The 27538-nt window shown below is 53.6% G+C and overlaps 1 protein-coding gene across 1 annotated transcript; it reads right to left on the reverse strand.

Moving 5' to 3' along the window:
* Positions 1 to 4373: 4373 nt before the first annotated feature.
* On the reverse strand, positions 4374 to 26683 carry LOC140640676 (myosin-7). The gene is made up of 40 exons (XM_072840258.1): positions 26481 to 26683; positions 24842 to 24895; positions 24165 to 24373; positions 23725 to 23868; positions 23277 to 23433; positions 23069 to 23096; positions 22353 to 22461; positions 22177 to 22269; positions 22010 to 22073; positions 21575 to 21673; positions 21237 to 21340; positions 20447 to 20585; positions 20236 to 20354; positions 19982 to 20131; positions 19560 to 19730; positions 18644 to 18953; positions 18304 to 18371; positions 17851 to 17938; positions 17029 to 17146; positions 16758 to 16881; positions 16360 to 16496; positions 15864 to 16119; positions 15012 to 15254; positions 14686 to 14862; positions 13757 to 13902; positions 12568 to 12658; positions 11314 to 11703; positions 10962 to 11088; positions 10668 to 10786; positions 9727 to 9923; positions 8994 to 9177; positions 8639 to 8804; positions 8369 to 8493; positions 7483 to 7791; positions 7031 to 7234; positions 6786 to 6911; positions 6314 to 6589; positions 5343 to 5438; positions 5102 to 5236; positions 4374 to 4512 (listed from the first exon to the last, which is right to left on the reverse strand). The coding sequence occupies exons 3-40, from the start codon at positions 24363 to 24365 to the stop codon at positions 4495 to 4497; spliced, it is 5808 nt and encodes a 1935-aa protein (XP_072696359.1). The 5' UTR covers positions 24366 to 24373; positions 24842 to 24895; positions 26481 to 26683; the 3' UTR covers positions 4374 to 4494.
* Positions 26684 to 27538: the final 855 nt, after the last annotated feature.

The following is a 27538-nucleotide window of genomic DNA, read 5'->3' on the forward strand; positions in this document are numbered from 1 at the left end:
GAGAAAGTGGGAGAGGGCAGAGGCAGAGAAAGAACTGCACATCAGAGGAGAAAGGGGGTTTCTGGTTTTTCCCTGGGAACCTCTCCTCGGTCCGTGGGAACTTCTCAGAGGCTTTGGAGCAAGGCAGTTCTAGTATAACCTTTGGGCCACAGACCAACCTGCACCCTGCTCTCCAAGAAGGCAAAGCCCCTCAAGGTGGGGCCTTCGGGGGCTGGCTGCAGAGTCCCCCAAGCCCCCTCTTACCTGGTTCAGAGGAGCGTGTCTGTCTGTCTTCAGGAGCCATCTCCTTTATACCCCACTGCCTCCACCCCCTGCCTAAATTTGGAGTCCTTCCGGAGGGACCCTCCCCCCTACCTCTCTTCCCTCCCAGCTCCTCCTCCCTTGATCCCTTGGCTCTGGAGGTGACAAGAGGACAGCAGGGCCTCTAGATTTGCCCATGAAAGGTCTGTCACCCTAGCCCCTCGGGCTCCAGGGCCTTTTTTTAGTCCTTGGGTACATTCCTCCCCTCCAAAGAACTGATGGACAGATAGCAGGAAGACAGGACCTTCTCCACGAACGCTCCTGCCCCTGCCCCTGCCCGCCAGGCCCTTACCTTGGTTATTTTTAACCTGAAGAGTGAGCTGAGCACACTGAGCAAGAGTCACCTTCTCCAGCAGGCCAGATGCTGGTCCCCTGCCCTCCAACCACGGATTCCCCTCCCGTTTCTACCCTGGCCTGTCCTCGCACAGCCCTGGGCTGAGAGCATCTGCCCACCCTCTCTGACCTGAAGCCCCACAGTGCTAAGGGCTGGGAACTGGAGCTGGAATGCCCAGGACCGGGCATCTACAGCCCAGCTCCATGACTCAGTTTCCCCTTGTAAGGAAACAAGTGTCTGTGTTGCCCTCTCTGTACAAATGCAGTGCCTGGTTTCCTTTTGTTCCCCAGATTTCCAAGAAGGTGTGTTCCTTTGGGGACACATCTGGAGCCCCCAGCCCCTCCCTGATGCTCCTGATACAGTGGCCACTGTCTGTCCTCTCAAAGGAGAAGGAATTCACCCACACCACCGCCCACCCCACCGTAGCAGATTTACACTCACCACCGACGCATATCGACTTGACCACCCAACATCCATGTGCACTCTTAGCCACACACATGCAGATTTTTCACACGTCCCTGCTTATGACTGCAGATTTTCCCACTTGCTGTTAGACACACTGATATGCACATTTGCACACCAGCATTCACACACAATTTTACCCTCCACTGCTCCTGGTGTGGGCAGGGAGGGGGTGAGGAGAAGCTGGAGGTGTTAATCCCGGGGCCTGAGGGAGGAGGGGTGGGGGTGGGGGGGCTGCTCCCTTCCGCCTCTTGGGGCTGCCAGAGGGTGCAGGTGCTGCTGAGGCTGGCTGGGGCGCCTGGCAGGCCCAGGGATTTACACCAGTTGGGCCCCGGGTTCTGCATTCCATGGAGTGGGGGCAGGGGGTGCTCTGCAGTCTGTTTCCCCCTCCTCAGGTAGAACTCCACTGTCCTCTCTCAATCTTTCTGAGGCTCATACTCACATGCCTTTCTCTGTGGGTGTCCCTAAGTGCCCCAGGACCTCAGGGCCCCCCTCCTTGGTCTCCAGCGATGCCACCTCTCAGAGGCAGTAGGTGTCGGGTCTTCAGCAGGCCGCGCCTGGTATGACTAAGTGGACATTGTGTTCAGGAAACAAAGCCAGACTCCCCTGCTCTGGCTTTCTCCCACACCCTCACACGCAGAAACACTCTCCCAGCTCCCCCCTCCCACTCCATCCACTGTCACCTCTCAATATAGCTCTAGAGCATGGAGGTGGGTGGGACAGACAAGGGTCAGTTTCTCTGGGTAGGAAAGGTTTCCATTAAATATGTGGCTCCTCCTCCAAGGTCCCCAACTCCCTAGGGACCCTCTGCTGTCCCATTACTAGACTCAGGAACACACATCTGTTCCAGGAGACTTGTACCCTATACCCAGTATCCTTGGTGGGGGGGCGGGGACTGAGGCAACCCCACATCCACATCTCCTGCAGGTATGTACACTAAAATGTGACCCCAAAGGATGCAGACCGACCGTCCCCAGTCTAGGTCACTTGAGGCCCTTGGTGTGCATATTGGACGGTTAACCCAGTATGTCAGTGCTGGGTTCCCAATGCCCTGGGGAGGCGATAAGGGGCTAAGAACACCAGGTCAGGCTGGGTCAGGTCCAGGCAACAAAGACCAGGCTTTGTCCTCAGGGAACCCTGTGTTCTGAGCAGGCCAGACCCCCAGTACAGGCGGAGTGATGGGTGAGGGGTAGGCAGGCAGTTCCTCCTGTCTCCAGTGGAAGGAGGAAGAGGGAAGAGGTTCAGCTGATTCCAGGGCTCTGCACCTCTGTCTGGGCCACTCCCCCTCCTCTTCTTCCCCCAGGTTCCCTCCTCTCCCCCTCCTCTCCTATCCATTGCTGCTCTCTATCCTGCCTCAGCTGCCTCCCACAGGCAGCATCTCGTGGTGCTGGCAGTCCTGGAGAGGGAGGGTATGGGATGGAGACTCCTGCCACAGAGGACACCAGGTTGAAACCCTGTCCCCGGCTCCCTGGATCTCTGTCTAGGCCTGGCCTTCCTTTCCCTCTGCCCAGTTCCCTGTGTCCAGGTTGGGTCTGTCCTCCCATTCTCCCTGGTGCTAGCTTTCTGCCTGTCTTGGGGTCTGACAGGCCTCCGGTTCCACGTGTCTCTGCTCCCCCTCTGGCAGCCTCCTCTCTGCCTCCACGTCTTGCTTCGGGGCCTGGGTCCTCCTCTCTCCGATGTCACTATTTCTGGCCTTGCCAATTTTCCTCACATCTGAAGGTGATCCAGGATTTCTTCCCTTGCTCAGTGGCAGCCCCCTGAACTCCTGCAGCAGTTCTGTCTAAAGTTCACCCTGCCTTTCTGCTCTTGCACCCGCTGCCTGGTGCCTGGCTCTGCTGCCAGCTGCCACAGGGTCTGCAGCAGCACTCCCACATCTCTCCTCTGCTCCTGCGGCTTGCCTTCTCAGGGTGTCCCCTGTGCCTTCCTTTCCTCTGCCCACTTCCTCATGGCTCCCTGAGTCCTTCCTAGGAAGACGAGTGGTCCTGAGGTGGGTGGATGGAGTGGGCAGAAGAGGGGGCCACAAGGACAAGGGTGGGAACTCATGGATCTGAGGATCTGAGGCCTCCTCACTGCTCAAATCTTTTCTCTCTGCTGGTTCCCCTAGTGTCCCTGCCCCCCCCTTTCTCCTCGCCCTGCCCCACACTACCACTCTCCTTGGTTATCCCTGCTCTCCCCGCTTCCTCCTCCTCCGATTCTGACTCTTCCTGACTCTTCCTGGCTGCTCAGAGTCGGGGCTGAGGAGGAGCCTGGCTGGCGCAGCTGTGTGGTCCGGTGCAAGAGATAGGTCCAGGGCTGAGCTAGGCCTTCCAGGGCTCCCTGGGGCTGGTAGCCAACAGCCCCGTATCTTGCACACTTCTGGAAGTGTGGGGCCTTCCCTCGAAGCCCAGGTGTGGTGGGGGCTCTGGAGCCTGGTCTTATGTAGTTAGGAGAAGGCTTGCTTCTTTCTCCACTTCCCAAGCCTCTGGTCACCACCACTGCCCCCTCCCAGAGTCCTGTTCACATGGGACTCTCTTCTCCACAATCCCTTGTCTGCCTGTCTCCCCTCCAGATGGCCAGTCATAAACCGGCCAAAGATGCCCCATCTCCAGTGAGCCCAGATGAGGAGGGTCCTGGAAAAGGAAGTTTCAGCAGGAAGTGAAGGACAAGATAGGAGTGCTGTGGACAGAGAGGGATGTGAGAGAGATAGGAGAGGGTGGGCTGAGGGTACAGTTCTGGCGGTGATGGGGTGGGGGCCCTGACCTTGGGCCATCTCCAGCTGGAGATAGTGGTGGTGTCTGCAAGGCTAATGGGCTGCAGCCAGAAGTCCTTGTACCCTCTCAGAGACGTGCCATAGGCTGGAGCTTGGGGGTCATTACCCCATGCCTCTGAGGGCATCCCTATGTGCTAAACCTCTCCTTGGCGGCCCAGCCCTGGTGCTGTCCATGGTGGTGGGGGGTAGTGTTGGTCAGTGTAGGTCCATTGCAGATATGCTCTGCATGCTTTAAGCAAGCCCTAAGGATTTTTCTAAATCTCCTTTAACCCCAAGGGTCTCTGGGCCAGGGAGAAGGTTGGGAGGAGAGTTGTCACCTGTCTGCTGAGGAGGAGACGAAGGGGAACGTCTGAGCCAGTGCTGTACCAAGGATGCTCAGAGCCTCCAGAGCTCTCTAGGAAGGCCTCCTTGGGCTGTCTGTGAAGCTGCCCCTCCTTCCCTGGAGCCCCAGCCCCCAAGCCCCATGGCCCACCCCAATTTTCATGTCCTTGTGGCTGGCAGGCAAGGAAGAAGAGTCTGGAGGTAGGATTTTGGCTTTAAGGAAAATAACTTTATTCTGCTTTGTCCAAAGGGGCTGCTATATAGGCTCTGGAACTGGGGGTTTCATCTGTACCCTCAGGACCGGGCAGATCAAGAAGATATGGCAAAGCTATTCTTCATTCAAGCCCTTTTGAAAGAAATAAAATCCAAATTAGTTCTGGGGAGGTGGGTGTTGGGCAGGGATGGGCATAGAAAACAGAGGGGAGACGGGGCACCTGATGGGGTGGAGGACTGCTCTAGGCCTGAGGCACACCCCCATGGTAATAAGAGATGTTTTCTAGGGGTCGGTGTGGAAGGGTCAGGGCTCTGAGGTCAGCCAGAGGGAAACTGCCTGGGTGAGGACCTAGGAGTAATCTGGGCTGTCCATCTTAGGGTCAGTAGGGTCGCTAGGCTATAGGACAAAACTAGGTGAAAGACGAGAGGAGATCAGCAGTTGGGGGGAATTGGGACACGGTGGGTGTATACAAATTGGGGTCTTCTAGGGTTGCTGACCACCCTAGAGCTGGGATTCACAAAGTCATTGAAAGTTAGAGCTTGAAGAATCTTAGAAATCACAGAGGACTGCATTACATGGCCCTCTGGGGCTTCATGGTTCAGTTGTGGGGGATGAATGAAGAGGAGGCATCCCTGGTATGAGTGGGCTCTGTCTGAGGGGCACTGGTGTTGGTGGGTGTGCTGACCCGGGGCGACTAGTGAGGCCCAGTAGAGGGACCCACCTTGGCGCCAATGTCGCGGCTCTTGGCTCGCAGCTTGTTGACCTGGGACTCGGCGATGTCCGCACGCTCCTCCGCCTCATCCAGTTCGTGCTGCACCTTGCGGAACTTGGACAGGTTGGTGTTGGCCTGCTCTTCCTGTGGGGGTTTGGGGACAGGGACCATGAGGTGAGAGGAGGCCAGAGGAGGCCACCAACTCCCCAATGTCCCTCCCCCAGACCCAGTCCCTAGCAGGGCCACTCACTGCCTCCTCCGCCTGGCGCTTGTAAGCCTTGACCTTCAGCTGCAGCTTGTCCACCAGGTCCTGCAGCCGTAGCAGGTTCTTTCTGTCCTCTTCCGTCTGGGGGTGGGGTTAGGGATGAGGATGGCCTGGTCCTCAGAGGCAGCATGCCCCCTCCCCCTGCTTGTTGTCTTTACCCGGAATGTAATATCTTCACTCACTTCTCCTTTCTGATCCTCAACAAACACCTGCACTCTCCTTATAATTTTTTTTCCGTAAAAAACTACTAATATTTTTTAATGCCTTGTACCAGAGTAGATGGAATCCTGCAATTCTGCACAAAATCATTTGTATGCACTATCCTGGGGAGCAGGCCCTTAGAAATTCTGGGGACCCGCAGAGAACAAATTCTCTTGTTCTAGAAGCCAGCATGCCTGGGAGTAACTCTGGGACTGCAGCAGAATAAGATTTCCTGGGCTGCAAGGAAATGACATAGATTTGATCTAAGTTAAGAACACATGTGTGTCGAGATGATAACTTTCTGGATTGGCACAGAAGCAAAATCTAATTAGGAGTCTGATTCTAGAAAACAAACGAGAAAGTTCTGAGATTTGTTGAAAGACTTTGGTATTGTTTTTGATGTATTTTTGTGGTCATGGCACCCAACAAGGGCTTGGTAACATATTTGCTTTCTGGGAATTTGTGCTGGGTAAGCTCTGTCTGGAGCTCTGGATGTTGTCCCCAGGGGACAGGTGGAGGGGGATGTTGGAGGTGGAGCTCCTAGGCCACAAGGCTCAGAGGTTCATGTCTAGCCCAGGGGACCGCCAGGGTAGAAGACGGCTTGCAGAGTGGAAATAGGGCAGTGGGGAGCTGCACTCCCACTCTTTTCCCTGGAGGAGGCTAAGAGAGAACACTTCATTCCTCTAGGTGTTATTGCCCTGGCTTCAGGCTGTGGTACAAGGGGTCCAGCCCCAGAGCAGCCACCATGCCCGCACCTGGTAAGTCAGCTCCTTGATGCGACGCTCACTCTTCCTCATGCCCTTGACTGACTCTGCATTGCGCTTCTGCTCCGCCTCCAGCTCATTCTCCAGCTCCCGCACCCGGGCCTCCAGCTTCTGCAGCTGCTTCTTGCCACCCTTGAGGGCGATCTGCTCAGCCTCATCCAGCCGATGCTGCAGGTCCTTGATGGTCTGCTCCATGTTCTTCTTCATGCGCTCCAGGTGGGCGCTGGTGTCCTGCTCCTTCTTCAACTCCTCTGCCATCATGGCAGCCTGGGGACGGGAGCGACATGTAAGAGAACAGGACCTGTGGCCCCTTCTCCCTCCAGGATCACCTTTGCCCCATCCTGGCGCTTGTTTCCCAACCCATGCAGCTGGAGAGTCCACTTGTCAGGGCACAGTGGCCTGGCTGGGACCAGGGCCCTTGTTCATGTCACTAGTGGGGGCGAGAAAGGTAGCAGTCACTCACATCTGTGATGGCCTTCTTGGCCTTCTCCTCGGCATTCCTGCACTCCTGTACCGCCTCTTCCACTTCAGTCTGAAGCTGTGACAGGTCTGCATCCATCTTCTTCTTCTGGTTGATAAGGCTGGTATTCTGAGGATCAAGGTGAATAGAGCATGAAAAGCACTGAGCATTCACGGGTGGCTCCCAAACCTCACCTGCTGAGTTCTGCTAGCCGTGTTTCTGTCTAGGAATGTGGTGGAGTCACTCACCTGGGAGTGCAGCAGCTGCACCCGCTCACTGGTCTCGATCAACTCCTGCTCCGCCAGTTTCCGGGACCGCTCTGTCTGCTCCACCACGGCCCGCAGCTCCTCCAGCTCGGCCTGCAGCAGGTTGTTACGCCGCTCCACGATGGCGATGTTCTCCTTCAGGTCGTCATTGGCACGCACTGCATCGTCCAGCTGGATCTGGGTGTCCTGTAGATCAGGAGGGTGGGTATGAGAGACAGGTTGGCCTCTGGGTCCATCAGAAGGCTGTTAGGCTAGGCTGGATGCCAGTGGGGAGCCCAGTGTGCTGGGTCAGGAGGGCCTGTGGGATATCTCTGCAGTAGCCGAGGCCAGGAGGCACCTGCTGTTGTAATGGGGTACCACCACCCAACCCGGCCACATGGAGGCTAGTCCATCTCCGAGTAAGGGGACTTCCTGCTTTGGGAGTCTCCATGTACCTTCAGCAAGCTCTGGAGACCCTTAACTTGCTTCTGGGCCTCAGCAGCCATGCGGTTGGCATGGCTGAGCTGGATCTCCATCTCATTGAGGTCGCCCTCCATCTTCTTCTTCACCCGCAGAGCCTCATTGCGGCTGCGCGTCTCCGCATCCAGGGAGGTCTGCAGCGAGTCCACCACCCGCAGGTGGTTGCGCTTGGCCTGCTCCATCTCCTCATCCTTCTCCGCCAGCTTCCGCTCGATCTCTGCCTTGATCTGGTTGAACTCCAGCTGGGCCCGGAGGATCTTGCCCTCCTCATGCTCCAGAGAGGCCTGGGAGGAGGTGGGGAGAGAGGGTCGGGGATGAGAGCATAGGGCCAGGGGCAGGAGTCTGTCCATGAATCATGGATACAAAGTGAATTCAAGAGTGGTATTAAGTGGTTCAGTCAAAGAAGCAGGAGGAAGAAGAAAAGAAAATTTAAAAGGAAAAAAGAAGGCTCAGGAGAGGTGGTTCAGACCCTCACAGAGGAGAGTGAGCTATGAAGACAAAGAAGAAAATGAAGAGAAAGGTGTTGCCAAGGAAACGGAGGCAATCAGGCATAGAATGTAAAAAATCCTGAAGAGGGAGGCAGAGGCAGAAAGGAGAGGGGAGTGGAAACAGGAAATCTTGTCTAAGATGTAATGGGTAAAATGTGTGAAGGAAATAGAGTGAGCTGTTCATTCATTCATTCATTCATTCATCCATTCCACAATGTTTGCTGAGTGGCTGCTATGTACCAGGCACTGTTCTAGGCTCTAAGGATGGGACAGTGAATAAAACAGACGGAAGGGAGATGAGAACAGGGACCATAGACTAGCGCTCAGCTCCCTCCCCTGCACACACCCACTGGGCCACACCCTGCACACACACCTCAGCCTCCTCCAGGGCCGACTGCAGCTCCAGCTTCTCGGCCTCCAGCTGCTTGCGGACCTTCTCCAGCTCGTGGATGGTTTTTCCACTGGAACCCAGCTGCTCAGTCAGGTCGGAGATCTCCTCTGGGGGAGGGGTCGGGCCATTCAGTTGGGGGCTGCCATGGTCCAATGGGGAGGCACCCCTCTTGGAGCCCCTAGGTGGTGCCACATGAGAACACCACCCCCAGCCACCTCATCCACCCCACCAGCCTCCCAGGCCCCAGCGCACCCTGAAGGTTCTTGTTCTCCCGCTTGAAGGTCTCCAGATGCTCCAGGGACTCCTCATAGGCGTTCTTGAGCTTGAAGAGCTCTGTGCTGAGGGAGCGCGCCTCCTTCTGTGACGACTCCAGCTCTGACTGCGACTCCTCATATTTCTGCTTCCACTCGGCCAGGATCTGTGGGGACCCGGCTCACTGCACAGCCCCCTCTCCCAGCCCCAGCACTTCACCCTCTCCAGGGCTGCCCTAGCCCCTCAGCAGGGCTCAGCCTCCTCCCCTCTTGCCCCCAAGGAGGAGGCCCCTGGCTTTATGGTGATGCTGGCCTTCCAGCTCTGCCCCTGGCTGAGACCCCCAGCCCAGGCCCACCTTGTCAAAGTTCCTCTGTTTCTTGTCCAGGGCTGCGGCGGCTGCATTGGAACGCTCCACATCCACCATGAGGTCCTCGATCTCATTCTGCAGCCGGTGTTTGGTCTTCTCCAGTGAAGAGCACTTGGCATTGACGGCCTCCACGGCTTCCTCTGCGTCCTGCAGCCTCTGGGCCAGCTTCTTCCTGCCCAGGAGGATGGGAGAAGGTGGGGAGGATAGAGGGTGTAGGTTTGGACAAGGAGAAATAATGTGAGTGTTCTAGAAAACAATCCTTGAAAATTCAGAAGCGTTGTTGGAGAAGCTGAGGAGAGGCCCCATGGGGTTAAGAACCAGGTAGGCAAAGAGGGTCTTGATGGCACACTATGAAGATCCAACAGGACCCAGGAGGGCCTTCCAGGTGGTCTGACCCCGGGCCAGCCTCTAGGCTGCAGACATGGAGGAGGCATGGGCTTTGGCAGCCCACCCCACTTCCTCTGCCAGAGCATCCTGCCCCTGGTGGGAGCACTCTACCCTCAGACAAACCTTTTGTTCGTCTTATATTCGGATGAGAAACATAACGCGAGCAAAAAGCTTCCCTGAGAGGAGAAGGAGCTGGGGCCCTGGACAGGGTTCTCCTGTGTTGTCCAAACCTGGCCAAGCATCCATACCCAGTGAGGAGTCTTCCCAGCCTTGGGCTGGGCTGTGTCTTGCCTGCAGATGGGCCTCAGCTAGAGGTGGGCCGCCTGGGACTCACTTGGCCTCCTCGAGTTCCTCAGTCCTCTGGATGGCATCCGTCTCGTACTTGGTCCTCCACTGGGCCACCTCCGAGTTGGCCTTGGACAGGACGCGCTGCAGCTCGGCCTTGGCCTCGGTCTCCTCCTCGTACTGTTCCCGCAGCAGGTCACAGTCATGGCGTGCCGACTGTAGTGCATGGGCCAGGGCATTCTTCGCCTGTGGAGGGGCAACCGCCCAGAAGAGAGCTCAGCTTTCTCTAGAGTACACCCCAGTCAGTGCCCATGTCCTCACCCTAATTTCTCCAGTCCTCACCCTAATTTCTCCAGACCTCACCTAGCTCTAAATCCCCAGGGGACCTGGAACAGTCTATGGAGGACCAATGACAAAGAATGTCCGCAGAGCATATAGCACTGTTTACTCGTGTCATGCCCACCACTCCTGCTCCTCACTATCTCAGGCATTGTCAATCTCATCCCCATTTACAGGGGAGGAGGCAGGGGCTCAGAGAGGCCAGGTGGTTTCTTCAAGATTACAAAGCTCTAAGGGGAAGGTCAGGATTGGAGCACTGGCCTTTTCAAAAGGTTGTGTTCTTTCCCCCTTTTGTTCATGAGGCCAGCAAAGTGCCAGCACAATAGGCTCCAGTTTAGTTTCTTTCTCTAGCTTTCAGATTGTCCTGACCCATTTGTGCAGTTTCTGCATCCCACACCTGTGGCCAGCCAAGGCCGCCATTCCCTCCCTAGTTTGTTTCTCTCTTCCACCTCACTTCCCCCCTGACCCAGGGCCCTCTCTCTCCAGAAATGGCAACAGAAAAGCAGAGGGCAACAGATTCAGGAGACATATGGTAGGTTCTGGGCTGGGATTCTGTTTGGAAAATGGGAGAACAATAGAAAGACAGCAAGCCTCATCCTTGGGCCCTACTTGCTCCTTGCCTGGGCCAAGTGGCCCTAGTCTAGGCCTCACCTTAACCTCCTCCTCCAGCTGCCTCTTGAGGTCCTCCAGCTGCTGGGTATAGGTGAGCTTGCCTCGGGTCAGCTGGGAGATCAGTGCCTCCTTCTCATCCAGCTGCCGGGACAGCTCACCTGGAGGGGCACAAAGGCATACTCAGCTCTGGAAGGTCAGCCCCACTCCTCCCTCCCCTCCCCTTACCTTTAGGCCCCATTCTCTGGAGAGGGGTGTGTGTGTGTGTGTGTGTGTGTGTGTGTCTCCCTAAGGCTGGGTGGCTCAAGAAGTCAGGGAAGATGGGGTGGGGCTCACCATTCTCAGTCTGTAGCTTGGCCCGCTGGCTGGTGAGGTCATTGACAGAACGCTGGGTCTCCTCAGCCTTGCTTCGGTGTTCATTCATCTGGTCTTCCAGGGTCCGGCACATCTTCTCCAGGTTAGCCTGAGGGAGGAAGGGGAGTCATATGATGGATGTAGGGGGCACTGATGGGTAGTCAGAGTTGTAATTATAGAAGCGAAGGAGAGAGGCACTGAAGGGAGAGGATGGGAGAATAGGGTGGAAAAAGGAAAGCAGGAAACCAAACCATCAGAGAAGAGAGGAGACATGGACAGAAAGTAGAAGTGGGTGCAGGAAACTGGGCACAAGGGCCCCGAACAGGCAGCCTACCTTGGCCTTGATGATCTGCTCCATGTTGGAGGTGACATCGTCCAGCTCCAGCTTGAACTCGCTCTTCTCCTTCTCCAGCTTCTGCTTCACGCGCTGCAGGTTGTCGATCTGCTCGCCCAGCTCGGCCACGCTGTCGGCGTGCTTCTTGCGCAGGGCTGCCGCCGTGGCCTCGTGCTGCAGCGTGGCCTCCTCCAGGTCCCGCCTCATCTTCTGGAACTCGGCCTCCCGCTTCTTGTTCATCTCGATCTGCACGGACGTGGCGCCGCCGGCCTCTTCCAGCCGCTCGCTGATCTCCTCCAGCTCCCGGGACAGGTCTGAGCGCAGCTTCTCCACCTTGGCCCTGGCGGTGCGCTCAGCCTCCAGCTCCTCCTCCAGCTCCTCGATCCGAGCCTGGGCCGGGATGCAGAGTTCAGACCCACCACCTGGAGCCTTCCATCGGAGCCCCCACCCCAGAGCTCTACAACATTCCTGGCCTGTCTGGAACAGCAAGCCTATTCCATTCTATCAGCAGAGAAATGGAAATAAAAGGATTTGGAGAAGATGTTTTGGACAGCTGAACTAGCCTTCCTTTAGGCCAGAACATTATACATTCTCTGTTGAAAGGAAAGTGGTTGAAGCTTGCTTTTTTTTTTTTTTTTTTTAAGATTTTATTTATTCATGAGAGACACACACAGAGAGAGAGAGAGGCAGAGACACAGGCAGAGGGAGAAGCAGGCTCCATGCGAGGAGCCTGATGTGGGACTCGATCCAGGGTCTCTAGGATCAGGCCCTGGGCTGAAGGCGGCGCTAAACCGCTGAGCCCCCCGGGCTGCCTGAAGCTTACTCTTTAAGAGGGACAAAAAGACCTGTGTTTTAGGGATATTATAAGCAGTTTAATCTCTGCTTTAGGGGTAAGAATCAAAGTCACAGACTGTCAAGGCTAAAGAGATCTTAAAGCCACTGGTAATAAGGGAGGACACAGAGACCCAGATATCTGGAGTGGGCTCCTCATAGTTACCAGCTAAACCAGAGCTGAGACAGGAAGCCAGGATTTCTGCCCCTACACCTGTAACCTTTTCAAGGTCTCTTCCTATGTCATCTTTGGATCACCCAGCCCCTCCTTGGGGTGTTGCTCTGTGTGTGTACTGTGGTAGCTCAGCATCTCTGGACATATAGCAAGTTCCTGTAATGCTGGGGGGAGGACATCCTGGAGGAGGGGGTCAAGGAAGCTGGCAGCCAGCCCATGGGCTCCAGCCTAGGCATCCCACACCTCACCTGAAGCTCTTTGAGCTTCTTCTGCAACTGGCTGCCCAGCGCCTGCTCATCCTCAATCCTCGCATTGAGGGCATTCAGCTCAAAGTCCTTCCTGTGGAGAAGGAGGGAGGGAAAGATGAGGAAGGTTGGTTGAGCACCAGGAGGGCCCACCAGTGATTGGAAATGGTAATACAAAAGACGAAGAGCAAGATTTCATCAGAAAAATAGCATCTGGGGATGACATAGGGTCCCTGAAAATGTGAAATGTGTTGAAGGAATAAGAAACCTAATGGGCAGAGCACCACAGGTGGAGTGACAAGACCTGGACTCTCTGATCCTGTGGATCAAGGGCACTACATTAGATGGCTTCAAAGGCCCCTTCTGGCTCAGGTGGCCTTTAATTCTATCACCATTACTTTGGGCACTTTGGTTAACCTTCCTGAGACTTCATTGCCTCTTCAGTAAAGTGGGCTCAAGATACCATCCTTAGAAGGTGGTTTGAGGATCCTTGGGATCATATATTCCTTCTTTAATTCAACACATGCTGTGCCCAGGGAAGTGTGAAGACTCCTGGGCAGATGCAAGCCCCATGATGATGTAATCATGATTCTCAGAGCCTTTCAAAGTCCTGACCCTAAAGCTCCCTAAGGTCCTTGATTATCCAAACCTATCCTGTAGGCTCAGTTTATCAAGTGTGGGAAGTGGATTTGTATATCTTGGTAAGACTTGTAATAAGAATTGGATCCAATAAGAATTGGATTCATCAGACCCCTGTACTGCTCAAGCGTGGTGGCTACCCTATTTCTCTGTGATCCTCTGGGCTCTCTGCAAAGGACCCAAAAGGTCTTTCCTGAGAGGGTTTTGTGTGGAGCCTTCCTCAGTATTAAGCAACTGGTTTCCAAAGGAATTTGTGTGTAGAAGGAAGTAAGCTATTAGTTTCCATCCCTCTTTGCTGCCCAACAGGAAGAAAAGGCTTGAGGGATCCAGGTTAGATTTTCTGCTGAGGAAGATTGCAAGGCCCTGCTGCATGTGGCTGGGGGAAGGGAGCCATTTTCCTGGGGGCCTCTGTCCACAGTTTTGCACCCACTGATGGAGGCTGCATGAGGCTGTGGCCTCAGGATGGACATCTCGGAACAGCCGGTACTGTCATAGGCACAATAGACTGCTGAGCTGGGGAGAAGGAAAGGTGCCGGGGAGGGAAACACTCTACTTTTTAAGCCGCTCATCTAGCTGCTGCTTGTCATTCTCCAGGTCCATGATGCTCTCCTGGGTCAGCTTCAGGTCACCCTCCAGCTTCCGCTTTGCTCGCTCCAGGTCCATGCGCACCTTCTTCTCCTGCTCCAGGGATCCCTCCAGCTGGTGGGGGAGAAGGACCAGTGTGCCTTGTAAGACCAATCACCCTGATTTGGTGATTTGGAAGCTCAGTCACTCCAGGTTTAGGGAATCCTAAGAGATATCCAGGACTTGGGAAAGCTTCCCCAGAGTGGATCAGGGAGCTGTAAGAGCACCTAACTATTTGATAAATGATTCCATGAATGACCATGTTATTAAACCCCAAAGTACCATTTGTTCATTCAGCAGGCTCTTGTAGGCCTGTCCTAGGCACTTCAGATACAAAACTGAATCAATCAATCCAAGTTCTCACCTAAAGGCAGCTTACAGTCTTATGGCTGAGATAGATACTTCGATAATGATAATATGGGTGATAGATGATCCAATGGAGATATGCAGAGAGAAATATCTGGAACAATGATCACTGAGGACCAGATCCTGCGTAAAATATTAGAGGTCCAAAGATCCTCAGAGCCTCACAAAATTCCCAAAGAAATGTATTATATCCTTATGTGATAACTCTCTAGACCCTGTGGTCAAAGATAGAGATATCTTTGGTTCAAAGGCTTGAACTTAAATTGAAATAAGGAAGCCCATCTCTATTGTTGATCCTATCATGGGATGAGATACATAACTGATAATGATTACCCTTCTCCTTTTCTATTCCCCAGCTCCCTTTTAGAAAGGTTTCAGGGGAGGGACCACTCTCCAATCTCATCCCTCCAAACACACACAGACACACAGACACACAGACACACACACACGGATATGGACATGGTATATCTAGGCCCTGGACAATCTACTTACATCATCCACCTGCTGCTCCAACTTGACCTTGGCCTTGGTCAAAGTGTTGACCTTGTCCTCCTCAGCCTGAAGGTCATCTAGGGCCTGCTGGTGGGCCTCTTGCAGAGCCTTCTTCTCTTTGGTCAGCTTGGCAATGATCTCATCTAGCCCAGCCATCTCCTCTGTCAGGTTCTTCACCTGCCGAACAAGAACCCCACTCCCTTTAGGGTCTGAGGTCATCAGCCTGGAGACATCTATCGGGATGTCCAATGCCAAGGACCAGGACCACACTGTGGTCTGGGAATCCTGAGGAGACCTGAGCTGGAGCCAGAAGGAGTTGCCCTCACCTTGTTCTCTGTTGCATGCTTCTCCTTCTCCACCTTGGCCAGCGTCAGCTCCAGGTCATCAATGTCCCTTTTGAGCTCAGAACACTCATCTTCCAGCTTGCGCTTCTTGGCAGTGAGCTCAGCATTCATCTCCTCCTCATCCTCCAGCCTTTCAGTCATCTCCTTCACCTTGGCCTCCAGCTGGATCTTGTTCTTGATTAGCTGGTCACAGCGCTCCTCTGCATCAGCCAGGTTGTCTTGTTCCTGAGGACAAAGCATAGAGGGGAGGCTTTTCAGTAGGTGGGGTTCTCACCCTGGCAGGCTCAAGGAGGGAGCAGCTAAGCCCTCACTGTAGGAGGGGAGCTCCAGGACAACCCAGCTAAGAAGAACCTCAGAAGGATGAGGAAGGGAAGAATTTCAGGACGATGTGATGGGAATATTGGAGGATGGAAGCAGAGGAAGGGAACTCAGAAGTCTCTTTACTTGGCCCTTTCCTCTGTTCTATTTCACTGAAGGGAAGGAACTGCATTTACTTAACATATTTACTACCTGGTAAGATGGCCAGCTTTATCCCCTATCCAGAGATGAGGACATTGAGACTCAAAGATAATGCATGGTTTGCCTAGGTTCACAAAATTATTGAGCTGTGAATCCAGGTTGAACCCAAGTGGAAAGCCTGTGTTTTTAAAAGTTAGTTCTTTTCCCCTTCTCTTTCATTCTCTGTGGGGACCCCCTTGGAGGCCGTTGGAGTGTGGATTCCAAAATCCTGTGTCTGTGAGAGGACAAGGTGAGCCCTGGGTGGGGAGGTGCAGGATGTGTAGGAGATGTTGGCTGAGCTGGGTGGGTGAGCCAACAGAGGCCCAGGAGCCTCACCGCTTGCACTTGAAGCTGGAGGTCATTCTTCTCCTGCAGCAGGGACACCATCTTCTCCTCCAGCTCCTTGCGGCGAGCCTCTGACTTCTCCAGCGCCTCTTTGATGCGCGCAAACTCTTCCTTCATGGTGGCCATCTCCTTTTCTGTCTCGGCACTCTTGAGCAGTGGCTTGATCTTGAAGTAAAGCTTCATCCAGGGCCAGTTCTTGACCCCCATGAAGGCCCGAATGTTCCACTGGATTATCAGCAAGGAGTCTCTGCAGGGGCACAGCGAGAGGGTTGTAAGAGAATCCCATCTTTCCTTCCTGTCCTGAGTCAGGACTCCTCAGTAATGGCCCTTGCTTCCTCCATGTCTCTCTGGCCATAGGCCCACCCTAGGTCCATAGGAGCCCCTCCAGTGGTCTTGTTTGAAGTCTTGTTGAACTTTCTCCTGATACTGCCCCTGAACCATCCTGAGCCTTACTTAGATAACCAGGAGCCTCCTTTGAAGCTCTCACCTGCGTTCCAGCAGCTTCTTGTACTCCATTCTGGAGAGCACACCCCGGGACTGGGCCTGGATGCGGGTGATGATGCGGCTAAGCCTCTCGTCACGCATCTCCTCCAGCAGTCCCAGCAGCCCAGCCTTGAAGAACACCTATAGCCAAGGGGTGGGTGGGCCAGGAGAGGAAAGAGGAGAGAGTTCTTTTAAGGAAGGTAACACCCTAGGAAAGAACTCAAGGGAAGAGGCCAATGGCAGCTGGAGCTCGGACCGGGAGTGGTACTGGTTTATGGGAGGGAAACATGCAGTTCAGAGATGGTCCTAAGCCAACTGATAAAAGGGAAGGAGCCGTGAGTTGAGGAACTAAAGGACAAGAGAGGTCTTTCTGTAATCAGTTCATCTCCTTCCTTCCCTCACCTTGGTGTGGCCGAACTTGTACTGGTTGTGGTCGATGTCCAGGGAGCTCAGCAGTTTCTCTGCCCCTTTCCTGCTGTCAATGAACTGGCCCTCAGGGATGGCTGCTGGGTTGAGGATGCGGTACCTGGAGAGGAAGGTGCCCTGAGTCACCCATGTTCTGCGCCAATCTGCTCTTCCCACAGCATTCAGGGCCACCTGTGGACTCCTCTTCCCACCAGGTCTGCCCAAGCTCCCCCTGTTCCCTGAACTCTGGGGGCACTCCTGTACCCACCTCTGCCTGAAGTCCCCGTAGAGGATGCGGTTGGGGAAACCCTTCCTGCAGATGCGGATGCCCTCCAGCACACCGTTGCAGCGAAGCTGGTGCATAACCAGTGGGTTGTCTATCACCCCTGCAGCAGTAGGGGGTGAGGGAAGAAGGTGTGGGGAGAGTACTGGACTAAGCCAAAAGTTCTGGGCTCTGATTCTGGCTCTACCATTCACTAGCCAGCAACCTTAGCAAGTCACTTAATAATGGTCCTTTTTTTTCTTCCCATTTTTTTTACTAGCTGTACTCTTTTTATTTATTTATTTTTTTTACTAGCTGTACTCTTAAGAGTAATCAAAAGCTTTTCACATTCCTTATTTTATGTTGTGTTTATTATCATATAATTATGTTGTGATTATTATCAATTGCCAGGGTGGATATATCCCACTTTCTAGAGAGGAAGCTAAGCCCAGAGGAGTTAAGCCCAGAGAAGTTAAGGCACTTTACCAAGGTCACTAAGCTGACCAAAGCAGAGTCACGCTTTGAATCGAGGCCCCTGAGATTCCAACTCCTAATCAGTCAAAAAAAGGATAAACAATCTCTATATGTCTCATTGAGGGTTGCATGCTCTGAAGCAATGCCCATGAAAGTGCCTTACAACCCCCGCCCCCAGCCACATTGCAAATACAAGGAAATGAGTGGACAGTAGTCTGCTACCTCATGGGGGATGGGAGGAGAGTGTCATTTGGAAACCACCATGGTGGGGGATTAGCCATGGCTTAAGAGACCTTGTTCCCAGAGCATGGGGCATGTGGCCAGTAGATGGCTGGGCTGAGTTCTGGGCCTTACCTGGAGACTTTGTCTCATTGGGGATGATGCAACGCACGAAGTGGGGATGTGTGGAGCGCAAGTTGGTCATCAGCTTGTTCAGATTTTCCTGTGGTCCAAAGCACAGGTGGGAAAAGTAATGCAAGTGGAGGAGAGAGATGTAGGGAGGGGGAGGAGAGAGAAGTAGGGAGGGAGAGGAGAGGAAGGGAAAAACAGACAGAGAGAATGAAGGAATGGTGGGGAGGACACGGAGGAGGGGAGAGGTGGAAGAGCAGAGTGAGATGGGAAACAGGGAGAGAAGAGGCCACCCACAAAGCGGGAGAGAATGGAGATGAGGAAAGACAAGGAGGGAAAGAAACCACAAGGGAAGGAGGAGACAGAGGAGTCAGGTAAGAGAAGGGGAGTGGTGGGAAGCCACCAGGCTTGGTGGCTGCTGGGGAGCCACGCTGGGCTGGGGTGAGAGCACATGCTTACCCTGTGCAGAGCTGACACAGTCTGAAAGGATGAGCCCTTCTTGGCTTTGCCTTTGCCCTTCTCGACAGCTGAGGGAGGAGAGTCAAGGAAAGGGAGCTGAAGGGCCGTGTGAGAGGCCAGAGGCTCCATCACAGACTCTTTACATCCTCACTGGCATTTGGTCTCCAGGAGAGGGTCTTCACTGTGGGGCGCTCAGTTTTTCCACCCCATTCTACCTCACTGAACCTGTAAACCTTAGGGCACAACCTGACAGAAAAGTGATGGAGTATAGCAACGGACTTGCTTCAGAACCATGGCAGGGATGCTGCTCCTTTGTCCCAGGGCTCCAGTCTCTACTTACGTGCATCAGCCCCAGCATAGTTGGCAAACAGGTTGCTGAGCAGCTTGAGGGAGGACTTCTGGTACAAGGCCACCACCGTCTCATTGAGTGGGTCTTTGTTCTTCTGTAGCCAGCCCAGGATGTTGTAATCCACAGTGCCAGCATAGTGGATGAGGGAGAAGTGGGCTTCCTGCTTCCCCTTGATGTTGCGTGGCTTCTGGAAGTTGTTGGACTTGCCCAAGTGGTTGTCATACAGCTTGGCCTTGAAGGTCATGTCAGTGGCCTTGGGGAACATGCACTCCTCCTCCAGGATGGACATGATGCCCATGGGCTGAGGGTAGGGGGGAAAGCATCACTGAGCATGCTTCATGCAGATGCAGAAGGTTCCTGCTTTAAGGTCGATATTTGCTTATGGTGACTCCCCTTTGGGAATTAAAGTATCAGCCTCAGCTTTGAGTCCAGTTATTTCCCAACTTGCACCTGTTCATGGCTTCCCAAGGTGGAAGAGTTTGTTCGATTTCAGAGGGACCTTTGTGAAAGTCTGGGAATGTGGATGTTTTAGATGCTTTAGACATCATTCTATTGCCCAGATCCCTGAGATGTTGTGGTTGAAAACAGGCACATTCTTATGACTCCCTGCCCCATATTCAAGCCAGGTTAAACCTAAGGTTGATAAACACACTGGTATGGGAGGATTTCTGGAGCTGCCCATCCTCCCTGTGTCCATTCTCAAGCCCCCAGGACCTCAGCTCTCCCTGTGCCACCCTGTCCTAGGTGGTCAGGACAACACAGAGCTTGGGACCCAGATCATGTTCTCCAACAGGGAGAGGGGCTGCCATTTTGACTGGGGCATTCGGGTAGGATGTGAGTGAGCAGTTCAGGCACTCTGTCTGGGATGACAGGGGAGGGGGACACAGGCAGCAGGTGGAGGCAGCACCTTCTCAATGAGGTCAATGCAGGCCTGCAGGTCCATGCCAAAGTCGATGAACTCCCACTCGATGCCTTCCTTCTTGTACTCCTCCTGCTCCAGCACGAACATGTGGTGGTTGAAGAACTGCTGCAGCTTCTCATTGGTGAAGTTGATGCACAGCTGCTCAAAGCTGTTGAACTGCAGGGGGTGGGGGTGGAGTGGGTCAGGCAGGCAGGGGTCTGAGTGGCCAGTGGGATCAGCCCAGGCCCGTGCCCATGCTCCTCCCAGGGAAGGAGAGCTCCTGTGGAAGACAGGGTGAGGCGTCTGCCACTCCTGAGCCCCACTGCCTTTCCTGAGACTGGCCATGATGGTAATAGATGGGAATGAGTGAGTCACTCTCCCCGCGCGGTCCCCCCGCTGCCCGTTATGCATAGGCTCCCCCCACTCACGTCAAAGATCTCAAAGCCTGCGATGTCCAAGACTCCTATGAAGTACTGGCGTGGCTGCTTGGTCTCCAGGGTGGCATTGATCCGTGTCACCATCCAGTTGAACATCTTCTCATACACTGCCTTGGCCAGTGCCCCGGTGGCATATGCCACCTGGAAGGTAAGGGAGAGACCCAGATGAGGAGAGTTAGTACAGAGAGTGAATTCCACCGCAGCATGCCAGCTCCCTCCCCACTTATGTTCTGAACATGACCCACCTGTTGGACATTCTGCCCCTTGGTGACGTACTCGTTGCCCACTTTCACCCGAGGGTGGCACAGCCCCTTAAGCAGGTCAGCTGAGTTCAGCCCCATGAGGTAGGCAGACTTGTCAGCCTCTGGAAAGAGAGAGCCGGCAGCCAAATTGGTAAAGGGATGACTCCTCTACAGATGTGGCCCAAAGCTGTCCCCCAGCATTCCAGACTCCCACCTTCAGTGCCATCTGGCTCAGCCTGCTCCTCTCGCTGCTTCTGTTTGAACTTCATGTTTCCAAAGTGCATGATGGCACCTGTCAGCTTGTACATGGAGTTCTTCTCCTCTGAAGTGAAGCCCAGCACATCAAAGGCATTCTGTAGGCAGATCCCATATTGGTGGACCCCAAAATAGGAAGTATGGCAGGCAAATGAGATCCCTCTTCAGTTGAAGAGAGAATTTCTCTCCTGAATCTCTGTAGCTTCTAAGACTCCCATACCCAGCAACGAATTCCAAAACCAAGACTGGAGGTATAAGAGCAGGATGGTGTGCATACTGCCCCAGATCTGGCATCAATGGTCATAGCTGTCCTCTGAAGCTGCTCTGGTTACCCACTCATGTTTTCTACTTTTGTCCCTCTTCTAGACCCTACACTTGCTTCCCTACTTGAACCTTCCATACCTGTCTATATCTGGTCTTCACCTAATAGTCTGCTCCAGCCCCATGGCGACTAGATGACCCACCCCCTTCCCTTGATGATGCCTTGCTTCTTGGCTTGTCTGCTTTTCTGTCTCATGATGTTCAACATTCTCTGTTTGCTCGAATACCAAATATTAGCCACCCTATCTCAACATCCCCATTCCCTAACACATCCTGGTCATAGGACATGTTCTGGCCCTTGGGAGGGTCATACCACTTTGCATAATAGATAAACAATATCTCAGCTCTCCTCTTGAGCCAGCGAACTGGCCTCATTTACTCCTCATTGACAGTCCCCTCACCTCTTGACCAGGTTCTCACACACTTACATCAGTGGCCATGAGCTCCTCAGAGTCATCAATGGATGCCACTGTGGTCTCTCCTTGGGAGATGAATGCATAATCATAGGGGTTGTTGGTGATCAGCAGCATGTCTGGGAGGAGAAGATGTGATTAGGATGGGGCACAAACCTCTGGCTCTCACTTGGGCTGCCTGCCACAGCACAGGGCTTGCAGGAAAGCACGTGACAAGGCTTAATGTGGTCCCACATCCCACAGAACTGAATCCAACAGTGCCATAAACCCAGGGCATGCCAGCAAGCAGACACAAGCAGAGGGGACCAGGTTGCCATGGAGATAGTTGGTCTCGGTGGGTAGCTCTGACTCACCCAGCAGCTCAGGCTTTTTGTTAGACAGGATTTGGTAGAAAATGTGATAATCTCTCTCTGCTTTCAACTGGAAAATAACTCTGGATTTTTCCAGAAGGTCTGTAAGAGAAGAAGAAAGAGAGAGAAATGTGGAGATTTAGGTACAAAGAAATAGAGGAAAAGGAATGGTCAATGTAGCAAGTAAAAGGGAGAGACAGAGAGACTCACGTACAGACACGAAGAGACAGAAGCAGAGAACAACTAAAGAGAGTCTCAGAGGGAGATGAATATACAAACAGAGATACAGAGTCAGTGACAGAAAGAGAGGGAGAGAGACTGAAGGGCAGAGACCTTAAGAGAAACATAGATAGAGAGAAGAGAGAGACAGGTTGGGATGGAGATCACAGAGAATGAGGGTGAGCTCAAACTGAGTCCTAGCAGATTCATGGCACTCACAGGTCTCTATGTCTGCAGATGCCAACTTTCCGGTTGCCCCAAAATGGATTCGAATGAATTTCCCCTGGCGAGAAGGAGGAGAGCAGTGATGGGTTAAGGCAAGGCTCATATTTGACGCCATCCCTCCACCACCCTGAATCCCCAACCCAATGTCAGAGACCACTTACAAAGCGGGAGGAGTTGTCATTCCGGACCGTCTTGGCATTGCCGAAGGCCTCCAGGGCGGGGTTGGCCTGGATGATCTGGTCCTCCAGAGTGCCCTGCAGAGGTCAGGAAGGATGGCAGGTGAGAGGCCTCCCTCTCTCTTCCTGCAGTGCAGGCCCATGTAGAACAACAGGCCTACCTTTCCGGGGGTCTGATCCTTCTTGCTGCGATCCCCAATGGCGGCAATAACAGCAAAGTACTGGATGACCCTCTTGGTGTTGACTGTCTTCCCAGCCCCAGATTCTCCACTGTTGGGACAGTCAGGGGCTCGTCAGGGGCTCAAGCAGTGAACAGACACTGCTTGATACAAACAAGCCTCAAGTCAGGAGAGAGTGTCTGGTCCCACTTGAGTGGGACCCCCGAAGCAGGAAGCTGCTGGGTAATGTGCATCCCGAACACACATGGGATCAAGGGGAGCACTGGGAAGGATACCACAAGGAGCTGCTGGGTTTGAACAGAAGGAACCTGGTCTTAGCTAGGCAAGGTCAATGTGAAGAAGTGGGCCTGGGCCATTTTGGAAAAGAATGGGTGGTGGTGGCAGAATGGGGAAGGTTTCTGAAGGGAAAGATGAAAGAAAGTGAGGGGAAGAAGACATGGTGATACTGGGCTTATGGATAAGTAAGCAATGATTTAGAGGAGAGTGAGTGCAGGGAATGGGAGAAGGAAACTCTAAGAAGGGTGGGAAGCAGAAAGGAAATAGGAAGTAAAGGCAGGGGTAAAAGTCACAGAAGAAGGAGGAGCTGGCATGAAGGTGGAGGGAAATGAGAACTCCGGGTCCATGCATGAGGGCTGGGGTCCCTAATGGCAACTGGGATCAGGGAAGTCTGGAGGGAATGAGTTAGGAGCTACACTCACGTGATCAGGATGGACTGGTTTTCTCTGTCTGTTGGGAGCAAGCAGGGAAGAAAAGTCAGGAGCCACAGAGGATGCTCTTGCCTGGCATCCACCTACCCCCTTGCCCCACCTCCCTGCTTCCCTCCAGGCATCTCTCAGTTGTCCAAATCAACATGTGCATTCCCTCCCATGTGGCTCCTGAGAAAACCCTGCAGTCAAGGCCTGTCACCTGTCAGCATGTACTGATAGGCATTGTCAGAGATGGAGAAGATGTGGGGCGGTGCCTCACTCCTCTTCTTGCCCCGGTAGGCGGCCACCACCTCGGCATTGTACACCGGCAGCCACTTGTAGGGATTGACGGTGACACAAAAGAGGCCCGAGTAGGTCTAGTGTAGAGAAGGAGGGTTGAGTTACTAGTGATGAAGGGGGAGTAATGGCAGGTTTCAGAGTTAGAGAACAATCCCAGGAAGGGAAGAAGGGAAAGGAAAAATCTATGAAAGCACTAAATCTGAGTTATCCCAGCCTCGGGGGTTATTAGAACTGAACCTGTTGCAGGGGCCAGTATAGAGTGCAGTAATGTCTGGACACAAAGAACAGAAACCTGTGGCTCTAGGAGGTGGGCCTATGTGGATCAGGAAGCTACTAGACTCAGAGGATGTCCTGGGTGGCGCACTCACGTAGATCATCCAAGAGGCGTAGCGCTCCTTGAGGTTGTAGAGTACAGCGGGCTCGTGCAGGAAGGTCAGCATGGCCATGTCCTCAATCTTGTCGAACTTGGGTGGGTTCTGCTGCATCACCTGGTCCTCCTTCACGGTCACCGTCTGCAACAGCCCCCACGCAGGGCCTATTGTCAACTCTCCCTCTGCCCAGAAAGGAGTCAGACCAGTTCTAGGACAGTGGTGTTCAAGAGAGAAGGGCCCAGGATCAGAAAGAAGATGGATGCGATAGTGGGAATGAGAAGGGCTGTTGGGAAGGTATGGATCGCTGCCCCAAAGAAAGTGAAATCAGACTGTCCTCAGGTCTGTGTGTAATGGGGCCTGGTGGTAACCCCTCTGCGTACCCCAGAGGGGGTAGGGGGTGGTCCAAGAGGGCCTCGCATGCCAGCTCTGTCACCCACCTTGCCATTCTCAGTCTCAGCGGTGACTTTGCCACCCTCTCGAGACACAATTTTGGCCTTGACAAACTCCTCCTTGTCATCGGGCACGAAAACATCTTTCTTGAGGTCAAAAGGTCGGGTCTGGGCTTCCAGCCGCTCCTTCTCTGACTTGCGCAGGAAGGGGGCAGCGGCCCCAAACGCGGCCATCTCTGCATCCACCATGGCTGCACCTGCAGTGGGTGGGAGTGAGAGAGGATGCTGGCTGTCCTTCCACCCACTCACCCTCCACCCCCTTCCCTAGGCTCTCTCTCTTTCAGTGGGAGCCCCAGAATCTAGCACCATACTCATGAATCAGGGGCAGGTCATCTTGCATCCCTAGTTTCTCAAGCTGATCCCTCAACTCAAGAAAATAGCCTAGCAAACCTGTCAGGGCAGAAGGGGAGGCTAACTTTTGTTCAGCCTGGGGGTCTCCTGGAAGAGTGAGGAGCATCCTGGGCTTCTCTGGAGCAGAAAGCTAACTGTGTCCATCTCAAATCCTTGTCCTTCCCTGGCTCCTCCCTAGTCACAGGCAAGGGGCTCTTGGTTGCCAAGACATACTCCCCAAGGCAAGGCAGAAACTAGAATCCCATAGCCTGGCTTTGGGGCTGTCATGGCCAATCTTCCTGGATTCCCCCACACTTCATCTTCACCTTTCTTACCTTGGCTTCTCGAATGTGCGTACTAGATGAAAGGGGCTCAAGCCTGCAGGGGACCTGGAAAGAGGGAAGGTTGTGTCAGGGCCACCTCCTTGCTGCTCCCTGGCTCTGCCCTTCAGCATCCACCCCTCCCCCAGGCCTGAGAACAGGTGGGGAGTGGTGGCCAGCTTCCCTGGTCTTGTCTTCTATCTGGCTTTCTGAACACTGTTGTTCTTTATCCTGAGCTCTAATTCTAATGATTTCCTGATGCCTATTCCTCCTTCTCCCATCTGGGAGATGGTCCTACCCTTGCCTATACTCATCTAGTATTGCCTATACTCTGAGCCACCTGAGAAACAACTAATGGTTGCATTTGTTCAGTGCTTTACAGTCTCCAAAGCACTTTTACACATCCTCTCTTACCCAAGCCTCACCCCATTCTACAGATGAAGAAATTAAGTTTAAGGGGTTTACTTGTCCAAGAACCTATAATAATAACTGGCAAAGCCAGGCCTTGAACCCATATCCCATGACTCCAAAGCCAGTTCTCTTTCATTCTGTCCTCGTTTGTCAATCTTGGTGGATATTCTCAGAGAGGATACCCTTGTGGGCATCCTCTCATAGACATACCCATCACACAGCCAAACACTCTCCACATGTCCTCTGATGAACATGCATTTCTGCTGCTCATGCACATGCCTCATACAGACACGCTTCCTTCCTATACCTCAGCACACACATCCCTCCCAGTGTGCCGTTATGCCTTGGCCACAGAGATGCTTGTTAAGTATGTATATGGTATAAATAAACCCAGATCACTATGTATTTTCAAGTATACAAAGACCTGGAGCAGAGCCGCCTGGGTGGCCCAGTAGATTGAGCGTCTGACTCTTGGTATCAGCTCAGGTCATGATCTCGGTGAGATCATGAGATCGAGTCCTGAGTTGGGCTCTGTAGTCAGTGTGGAGTCTGCTTGAGATTCCCTCTCCTTCTCTGTATGCCCCTCCCACTTATGTGCTCTCTCTCTCTAAAATATATAAACAAATCTCAAAAAAAAAACCCCACAAAACCCTGGAATATTACACCATGTGCCTCTGAACTCCTTCTGCAGAGTGTACACACACTGTAGCAGTCTTGACTCCTGGTTGTGCATACAAGTACCTCCATGTGCATGGATATGGGTAGTTACTCATTACAGACCCCACAGAACTAGCTTCTAAGCATATATATTTCCTAATTGCTCTCTCCCATCTTCTTCTCCCTCCACTCAAATGGATCAGCTGTCTTAAGGCATGATCGTAAACACATCTCCCACTTGATATTTCTGTATCTTAATTAGGCAATGAGGTACACACCCTCCCCTCACCATACATTGAGACCATGCACACTTGTACACAAAACACACACACATACACCTCTAATGCATAACACATTCTGGTCCCATATGCTCAGATATAGATATTCATACACACACCCCCAATACATGAACCTCCCCACTCCCAGGGCACCTAGACTCATGTTTACACCTGCACTGGGTGTGCTCAATGATCAGACCTGGTATTCTGCATGAAGCCCTGCATGCAGCTTGCTGTTTCTAGAGGAGCCCTTCCTAAAGCTGGGGCCCCCTTATCCCAGAGGAAGGCCTCCTGCTCGGCGCTCCTACCTGAGAGCAGCAAGGAAAGACAGAGCACGAGAGAGAGCTGTGGAGCTTGGCCTGGTCAGGGGCTGTATATATCAGGCAGCAGGCGCCCCCACCCCCACCTGCACCCAGTCCCTAGCCGGATTTAGAAAGGGCTGTTGTCACTAGAAGCATTTCCCCCAGGCTCCCCCCCTTTTCCCAAAGTGCTCCCCACCCCCCATCCAGCTAGGAAACAATTGGAAGTGGTCGTCATTGTTATGGCATGGAGTGTGCAGGGTCTGAGTTCCAGGGGGCGGGGATGGCTCAAAGTGCAGCCAAAATATCTCCCAGGCCAGGCTTCAACATTCCATAGCTGGCAGGAGAGGGGACTGGTCAGACCACCAATGACCTCAGGCAGGCAGGGCTCTGTTCCATCCCCCTCCCCCACAGGGCTCTCCTGGCCTCTGACACTGCTGCCCCTCTGGCCCCTGGCCCCCTGAGCTGGTGGCCCAGCCCCACTAACAGTGTCTCTCTGCTTCCTGGCCTGGGTCCTATGTCCACCAGTGAGATGGGAGGGGGTGAGTGTCAACAGCAGAGGGGTAGGGCAGAGTTGGGGCCACGGCCCCCCAGTGGGGGCTAGACTAGGGCAGCTGGAAAGAGCTTTCCCAGCCAAGTGGCAAGAACAAGACCAGGGAGCTTAGAGATGAGGACTCTGGCTTGGGCACTGATTTCCTTGGACCAGCCAGGCAATGTGTTGAGGTCACCGAACCTCAGAGCCAGGCAGGCCATTCGTTAGTCCTTCATTTTATGGACAAGGGAAGTGCCCTCTTTAAGGTCATGCAGCTAGGCAGGGCGAGATTCCAGGCAGTGCGGGGAGCTAAGCAGATAGGGCAGAGGTCAGGACCCACTGTACTCAGAGGGCCGACCCAGCTGCTGCCTGGTGGTCCTAGAGGAGCCCCTTGCCTGACTCATTTTCCTGGCTCAGCCTTCAGGTACTGAACGCTCTAGCTCAGAGCCAGACATTCTTGGAGGCATAGATAACATAGATGCTCTGAGCTAGGAGACCCCTCACAAAGACAGCTGCTGCCTGGCCCACCTATCCT

The sequence above is a fragment of the Canis lupus genome, chromosome 9 (genome assembly GCF_048164855.1).
Source record: "Canis lupus baileyi chromosome 9, mCanLup2.hap1, whole genome shotgun sequence".
NCBI lineage: Eukaryota > Metazoa > Chordata > Mammalia > Carnivora > Canidae > Canis > Canis lupus.

Coding starts and splice junctions, on each gene's coding strand:
- LOC140640676 (XM_072840258.1), bottom strand. CDS start 24,365: ATGGTGGATGCAGAGATGGCCGCGTTTGGGGCCGCTGCCCCCTTCCTG. Junction 9,178..9,726: donor GAGGAACTCGAGGAGGCCAA/GTGAGTCCCAGG, acceptor CCTCCTGGGCAG/GAAGAAGCTGGCCCAGAGGC. Junction 6,912..7,030: donor TGCAGCTGCTGCACTCCCAG/GTGAGTGACTCC, acceptor CTTGATCCTCAG/AATACCAGCCTTATCAACCA.